The sequence below is a fragment of the Myxine glutinosa genome, unplaced genomic scaffold (assembly GCF_964187855.1).
Source record: "Myxine glutinosa unplaced genomic scaffold, kmMyxGlut1.1 SCAFFOLD_3014, whole genome shotgun sequence".
NCBI lineage: Eukaryota > Metazoa > Chordata > Myxini > Myxiniformes > Myxinidae > Myxine > Myxine glutinosa.
This window is the reverse complement of record NW_027619107.1, coordinates 39,959-48,408: the sequence shown is the minus strand read 5'-3', so window position 1 is coordinate 48,408 and position 8,450 is coordinate 39,959. Positions and strand designations below refer to the sequence as shown.

At 43.2% G+C, this 8,450-nt stretch overlaps 1 protein-coding gene across 1 annotated transcript; it reads right to left on the bottom strand.

Moving 5' to 3' along the window:
* Positions 1–4,817: 4,817 nt before the first annotated feature.
* On the bottom strand, positions 4,818–7,948 carry LOC137430608 (uncharacterized). Its single transcript, XM_068121419.2, has 3 exons — positions 5,870–7,948; positions 5,605–5,742; positions 4,818–5,513 (listed from the first exon to the last, which is right to left on the bottom strand). The coding sequence occupies exons 1-3, from the start codon at positions 7,704–7,706 to the stop codon at positions 5,344–5,346; spliced, it is 2,145 nt and encodes a 714-aa protein (XP_067977520.2). The 5' UTR covers positions 7,707–7,948; the 3' UTR covers positions 4,818–5,343.
* Positions 7,949–8,450: the final 502 nt, after the last annotated feature.

The following is an 8,450-nucleotide window of genomic DNA, read 5'->3' as shown; positions in this document are numbered from 1 at the left end:
TCCCCCAATTCTTTCAATTGGCCACCCATTTTGTTTTCCAACCCAGTTAAACCGTCTTTCATTTCTCTCATTTCTCGGGTGGATTTGTCCCCCAATTCTTTCCTTTCCCGGGTGGATTTGTCCCCGTCACGCCTTGCTTCATCCCTCTGCATTTCTATAGATGCTCGTAGTTGCTCTATGAGTAAATACAGGTCCCAACCCGCTGGTACCGCGGGCTCGGCTCTCGCCGCCGCGAGCGAGGCGCCGCCATTTTCTTCCCCTACTGCCGGCCCCTCATAAATGTCCTCCTCTTCTCCCAATTCTACCCATGGGGCCTGGGTCATTGATTCTCTCTCCTCATCTACCTCCTCTTCTACCCACACCGGCATTCGATCGCGTTGGCTAGCCATGGCACGAATTTAATTTTGGATTTTAAAACTAAATTTCGTCCACTCACAATTTCAAGTGCGTGAAGCGCACTCCGGGACCAATCCCACTCCTGACACCAATTGTTGCAGTTCTCTACGCCGCCCTTAATCCCCTTATCAAGGGGGGTTTAATCCCCTTGTCTTTCTGGGCCTGGCGGAACCGAGACTTGAGACGTCCCTCCCGGACACACGCGGAGTAGGGTTTTGGGACTACTTTTCGCTCGTACCTAATTCCCCGCGCTGTCCTGGGAGCGAGGAAACAAGCCTTGCATGAAGCACGTGTGATGTGAGTACGCCAAGCGGATTGCGTACACGTGGTCCGCGCAGTCTTACTTCGTGGAACCCGATTGGAGCGATGTTATTCGTGCCACGCTTAGTCAAATGGAGAAACCACAGAAACGGTCGAATCAGGAAGAAAGGAAGAACAAATGGTTTAATTATTTCCCACACGTATTTACAAGTTCAAGGACGAAGAGACACAGAGCAATCCTTAAGCAGTCTTAACTTATCCCTTGGACAACGGGCCCGTCTCACACTCACACAGGGAATTGCAGATGGGCATGTGTTCCCCAACGCGTTCAGAGATGGTCCCCGTCCGGCTCTCCACGGTCCCCGGCACGTCCCGCGAAGATGGTGGCAGGCGAAGGCAGGGACTCGTAGCGCGTCTCTCGAACAAACAGATGATGGGGCGGAACGGCAGAGTGCAGACTTTAGCGCGGCTGGCGGTTACTCAGCCTTGCTCACTCGTGCAGCTCAAATGCGCGGTATTCGCTTTATCAGCGCGTCTGGCTGCGCCCGCGGATATGTAGTGTTCACACACGCGGCTAACTCGTCTTCTTCGATACACTCCGAGCTGGTTAGCGCCCGCGTTCTCGTGCAAGTGCGTCAAGTTCATCAAGTTCCTTCCCCAATCCTTTTGCCGCACGGCCTCTGCTGTAAGTCCTGCGTTCCTCTGAGAGTCCTTTATCTTTCTCTCTCGCAGCAAGTCCTCTCATACAAGTCCTTTACAACGTGAGTTCTGTCGAGGGCTTTTGCGCAGCCGGTTTTATAGCTATGCCCCCCGAACCTTCTGGAACTCACCCGAACCTTCTCACCACGCCCTCTGACGCCACGCCGCCGTCACCACCTCCGAGCTCTGCTTGGCGGCTCGTGCTTACCGTCATCGCTTCTGCCGCTCCACCCTCGACTCCGCCCCGACCTTCCTAGGCCTGCCTCGTGTTAACTTGCCCAATAATCAACCAATGCTTAGCAAACTGGATCGAGGCTAGGGTGGCTGGAAAATCGGTGGCAAGTAGGGCCTATTCTCCTGGCTCCTACTCAACGCAGAATTAACACTGGAAAAGGACTAAGCTTACAAATACTAAGACATAACTATATTATTGTGAGGCTACATATTGCTTGTGTGAATAACTATGGGGGACAGACTTTAACCTTTATTAAACTCACTTGACAGACTCAAAACTGCAACAATATATATATATATATATATATATATATATATATATATATATATATATATATATATATATATATATATATATATATATATATATATATATATATATATATATATATATATACATACATACATACATACATACATATATATACTACTGTGTTCAAAAAGTATCCGACCTTTATTTTTCGTGCGTAAAAAAAAAAGAAGCTAGGGAGGCGTTGATTGGTGCACGTATGTAGGCGATCCTAATGCGCACGGGTGAATTTTTTCCCACCTGCAGAAGCTGTCATTCGACGGCAGACCGCCGATGAGTGAGGACATGTAAGTGAGCGCCGTCGGATTTTCGTTTTTGACAAAATGACGGAAAAACTTGAACAACGCTACTGCATCAAATTTTGTGTTTCATCAAACTTGCATCAAAACTGCAACTTGGTTTCTGGGTCGTACCCATAAACCCAGGACTCATCGCCAGTGATCACTGTGTTGAGGAAGCTGGGATCGCTGTTCACAGTCTCCAGCATGTCCTGTGCGATCTCCAAACGGAGTTGCTTCTGCTCAATCGTTAGCAGCTTTGGTACGAACTTCGCTGAGATTCTCCTGAAGCCCAAATCCTCCTTCATAATGGAATGAACTGTGTTGAATCTTGCGGATCGTTTCCATTTGGGAATCGCCAAGCTTTACACAAAATTTGATGCAGTAGCGTTGTTCAGGTTTTTCCGTCATTTTGTCAAAAACGAAAATCCGACGGCGCTCACTTACATGTCCTCACTCATCGGCGGTCTGCCGTCGAATGACAGCTTCTGCAGGTGGGAAAAGATTCACGCGTGCGCATTAGGATCGCCTACATACGTGCACCAATCAACGCCTCCCTAGCTTCTTTTTTTTTACGCACGAAAAATAAAGGTCGGATACTTTTTGAACACACCGTGTATGTATATATATATATATATATATATATATATATATATATATATATATATATATATATATATATATATATATATATATGTATATATTATGTATGTATGTATGTATAATGTATATATATATATATATATATATATATATATATATATATATATATATATATATATATATATATAATCGTTAGATTAAATAAGACGTGGATGTAGCTTCAGGACGTCGATCTTTAATTGTCGACAAGCTTTCGACCAACAAAGGTCTTCCTCTGAGTCTACAAAAACAGCAGGCATGTATATCAGTCAAGTATGTATGGTGATATGTGTGTGAGATGTGTGATGTGTGTAGAAAATGCATACAGAAGGAAGAGCCACGCCAAAGTTCACTCACCAGCCCCAAGTTCAACGGAAGTGACCGTTTGCATTACAGTTAGGGTGCACGTGCATATACAAATATAGAGATATACATACATAAACATACAAGCATATATTCATATCCCATTTATATTCATATAATATATTTATATATTTATATAAATGACATATAAAGGTAGAATGAATGAATGAATGAATGATGAATGAATGAATGAATGGGTTACGGTTAACAATTTGATTGGGTTGATGTGGGAACATGCTTTAGTCATCAAAATTTATGCCATGAGGGACTTTTGTCCGAAGTTTGTGTATCCAAAAGGACTCACGTTTCAGAATCGTGGTGTGTGATCGATTTGTGATTGATTCAATGGCAGAGATCTGAATGTCATTTATAGAGTGATCCGGTTGATTAAAGTGTATCGTGTAAGGTAGAGATTTGCCCTGACTGGTGTGGAAGTTATTGATTTCTGACCGGGTGTTATTAAATCGTGTGTAGAGTGTATTTTCAGTTTTTCCAACATATTGTTTGGTGCACTTTTGGCAAGTGATTAGGTATATGACCCATGTAGATTTGCAGTTCATATAGGAGGTGATGGGGAATTTTTGTCCAGTGCTAGAACTACAGAATTTGTTTCCTTCTAGTAAATGCTTGTGAATAATGCATTTGTTTGCTGTGCATTTATAGAAGCCAGGGAACCTAGTTTCTTTGTTGTGGGGCTGTGGGTGCTTTGCTTTTACCAAGAGGTCCCTGAGTGTCCGACCACGTCGAAATGATGTTAGTGGAGGTTGAGGAAATGTGGTGCTGAGTGTTTCTGATTGATGGAGGAGAGGAAGGGCCTTATTCAGAATACTTGGCAATTGGGATGAGGTAGCAGAGTAGGTGGTCACCAGTGGGACACGGTTAGTTGCAGGTTTGGGTTTGTAAGTCAGAAGGTCTGCTCTCGGTATGTGTTTTGCTCGGGTTATTGCTTCTTGCACAGAGTGAGGGTCATAGTTTCTTGCAATGAAGTGTGTTTCTAATTGGCAGAGAGAAGTTTCTTCTGCCATTTTGGTTGAGCAAATGCGTCTTACTCTGAGTGCTTGACTGTATGGTATGCTTGCAATTGTATGTTTAGGATGAGATGAAGAAGGGAGAAGGTAAGAGTGAGTGTCTGTTGGTTTGGTGTATAGTTCTGTTTCGAGTCTGTTATTTTGAAGCGTGAGTGATGTGTCTAGAAAGTGAACTTCGGACTGTGAGCTGTCGAATGTGAACTTGATGGTCGGATGAATCAAATTTAATTCATTTTGGAATTGGGTGAGACTACGGGGGGATTTTGACCAGATGAACTGGATGTCATCAATATAACGTACCCAGGATTTTTCCAAGATTCCGTGATGAGGTTGTGCATTGATCTTGGCCTCTATCATAGACAGGTCCATGCCAGGCAGAAATGGCGCCGTTTTCCAGTCAAGGTTTTCTCAGTGGATTTATATACTTTTGATCATACTCTGTCGAATAAGCTTGTGGGCCACCCTGAAATTTGCCTCAAATCCAAGATGGCCACCAGAATAGCTAAAATAGTATTTCTGAGAGTTGCTTTTACCCATAGATGATTTTTTTTCAACTGATTGTGGCCTATTATGATAAAGAAAGATAACTCAGTCATAACTCAGCCATAAAAATTAACAATCGGTACTTTATTAACAAAATGGCCGCCGGGCAACTTCCGTATTACGGAAACTGCTATAACTTCAGTTCCGAGTGTGATATGATTATAATTTTGGTGTCCAGTCATATGTTTTTGGGGTCAAGGAATCCATATTTGTACTTTTTATTTCAGTGAAATCATTGGTTCATAAAGAAATCTAAGATGGCTGCCAATACTGGCCACCGATGTGGCAGATTCAGTCATGTCTTGTGCTCCATAATATATATTACAATACATTTTGATTCAATTTCTTGGTTTCCAAAGTCTGGTTATCCATTTAGTTGGTTTATCATGACACTAGCTCAATAGATCATCCCCTAAATCATGGATGAACAATAAATCCAAGATGGCTGCCGCTGAACGGCTCCTAGTCAGTTTTGCTTCGTCTACCAAACTACACAGGTTTATAAAATGTATCTGAATTCCCATTCAATATGATCCCCGGCTTTGGTTATGCTTTGGGAAAAATATGTTGTTCAAAAGGCACATAATCCTCAGTTACTAAGATCAAGATCAAGATCACTCTCTTCACTCTGAAAGTCTGAATAAAGTCCACAGGTATCCGAAGAAAGTTGTTCCATGGTGCTCTCCGAATTTTCCCCATCTCCTTGGTACTCTTCATCAACTTCAGATTCTTCTGCTCTTTCTTCTGCCCCACCGATACCTATAAAAAATGTGAATGGATATAGTCGGGATTCAAAACAGTAAATCATATAAAAATAACAAAATTACGATTGCATTTTGGACTTATCTACCTTGCTTTTCTCTTTCTCTACAGTGAACTTCACTGTCTTGTACATGTTTTCTGCTTGTATTCCTGTGTCTCTTCTTCCTTGAAGGCTGGCTTCTCTCTTCTACTGCATCTTCTAAATCTGCATCATACTCCGCGAGACCTGTAAGTGGAAGGTTACACATATTTAATCTGGATGAATGCACTGCCAGTGGGAATACATTGGAGGAACTTTATGACAGGAACGAAAAGCAATGATCAAAGTAATGATATATTTTTAGTATACTTACTTTGAATTTGTCTTTTCTTGCTCTTTTTCTTGGAGAGGCTTGGAGGGAGTTGCGGGCAGGTAAACCATATTGGCCTGATACCATCATCTGTATTTTCCCATCCTCTGTCAGTGATAGAAGGATACTCAATGTTTTGCTTGAGACACTGGTACCACACCCATGCCTGAAGGTCACTCCTCTTGAGGTGTTCATTGGTGCTACTCTCGTCTGGAAGGATGCTGGAACTAGATTTCACCTTTTGAGTGTTGTACGTTCGGATCCTTGTTTCAACAAAGCTTTCTTGTTCACTTCCAGAATACATGCAGGTTCTGAAGAAGCATTTAGCACTGGTAGCATCTTGAAAAGATTGATTTGATCTGCCCAGCTGAGAGAGTAGATGGGATTTCTCTTGTTTCAACATCTTCTTCAATGGCTTGATTTTGCCGATGCGAAATGGGAATGATGTCGTGTCACATCCAGTAATGCTATGATATGCTGGGAGAGTTTGACACACTTCATCTCCAAAATGAGTCGTTAGTTTCTTGACACTGACGTACCGATGGTCAATCTTCATGAACCAGTCTTGTGGTGGTTTGCAGACAGAATAGGCATAGCTCAAGAGGATCAGTACATCTGTATCTGAAGCCTTAATCACAACCGGACCTTCGCACTTGCTTGCATGAAGAACAAGCCTGGTGTCAGCCTCATGATGGTTGCAGGATTCAAGTTGTTCAAACTTAGTTTGCGTGATCAACCATGTATTCTGTTCCTCTGTCACGGTGAGTGGAATTCTGAGTTTCGATCTGACTGAATCACTTTTGAAGTAAGTGACCATAAATTTAATCAGCTCAGTCTTGTTTTCAGCATTATGCAGAAATGCGTCCCAATCTTTGCCTCTGGGCATACTCTGCTCGGGGCTTGTGATGTGGGTTCTTCTACCAGAGATCCCTCGGCGTCGTTGGGTTAACTCCTTTGTAGTGGACGTACAGTAGGAATCAAATATGATCCCAAGCTGTTTTGGGTTTGACTGGCTTGGTGGCATGCAGAATTTCAATAGGGCATCAGTGTATTCTCCCCAAGTCTGTTGAGCCGGGATTGACTTTACAGCTGCCATTCCGTCAATCAGCCAGTTGCTTCTATTTGGCGGTTCCTCTGTAGTTGATGAAGATTCCTCAATAAGGTAGTTCCTCAGCGCTGCTTTAGAACCTTGTCGAATGTCTCGTTCTGGTGTGGCAAGGGCAAGTGGAATAGTTGTCAGGGGGTGTGAATGTGCCTCTTCAGGGGTAGTTGCCTTTCCTACCAACACACCAAATGCTTGTCGATCCTCCTTGAGAACGTTCACTGCCTTTGGATTTTTCTTGACCTTCTCCATGCCCGTTTTGATCTTGAGATTCACAATCCTGTCAAAAATGTTCATTCTGCCTTCTCCAGTAGCCTTGAGTCTAAGGTTAACAAAGTCTTGGAATTGTTTCTCTCCTGCTTCGGTTGATGACAACAATCCACTGACAATACCTTGGTTAATTTCCACTCCAGTTTTCATGTGACGCGCAGAACCAATCAGAAAAGGGTCAAAGTACTTATCCAATTGGATGACTAGGTTGCGAACCATGTTGTCATGCTGCCTCCGTGCCCCTATTGTTGTTTCCTTGTGAGTTGAAGAGGTCAGGATATGCAACCTTTCCTTCAATCTTCCTCTGAGCTTTGCCATTAAGTGACTCGTTTTTATGAACGCATCTGTTGTCTGCTTGCTGGTACTGTAACCGCCTTGCATTGGACCACCCCGGACTTTAACCTCTCTGTTGATTGTGGTCTCAGTGATCAAGTCCCCATGGATCGTAGAAAAGGGCTCGCCAGTCATCGACCCTCCGAATCCATTTTGCAACAGATCATCCCAGGCATCTTTGTGATTCACCTTCAGATTTTGGAGATTGACGTGTTGGAATGTCAGGTACCTAGCATAGTTGATGTGCCCGAAAGCAAAGCACTTTGGAAGAAGCGTTCTCTCTGCTGCCAGGTGTGTCGATGTGTCGACATGTGTCGATGTGTCGATTCCCAAACAAGTGGAAGTCGATGGCGTCACCAAATTTCTCAGTCAGTCGTTTTTTCAACATGCAGGTTTTTGAAATCGGAGGGTCCTCAAGTTCATTGTCTTCACTGATCTCCTTTATGTCCTCAATCAATTCTCTCAGGAAATACGCCTTTTGATCCTTGACTACCATGCGGTGAAACAGTTTGAAAAAGCTGTCCATAACCTCGGTAGCTAATCTATCCTTCTCTGCTGCATCCGCTGACAGCAACTTTCTATCATATGCATAGGTAAAATTGTCATAACAACTTTTATGATAGTACACATCAACTGCAAACATGTCATATGATGCTCCACTCAGAATAACATCGAGTCGCTTCGCTGCATCATGGAACTTATCTCCTTCATCTTTGATTTTCATGTCCTTTGAACGTTCTACTTTACTGACAGCATTCTTCTCGGAGCATCTACCAAGACCACCACTATTGTACGGTTTACTGTCATCTTTCGTATCCACGTTGCACACGAAACAGATTTGCTTTTTCTCAAGTGACCCCCTGCGTATCCTATACGCGG

Bases quoted from the DNA above. Each gene is read 5' to 3' on its own strand.
- LOC137430608 (XM_068121419.2), bottom strand. From the start codon at position 7,706: ATGACTGGCGAGCCCTTTTCTACGATCCATGGGGACTTGATCACTGAG. The intron at 5,743-5,869 runs GTAAGTATACTA...TTCCACTTACAG, and splicing joins CAAGAAAAGACAAATTCAAA to GTCTCGCGGAGTATGATGCA. The intron at 5,514-5,604 runs GTAGATAAGTCC...CATTTTTTATAG, and splicing joins TAGAGAAAGAGAAAAGCAAG to GTATCGGTGGGGCAGAAGAA.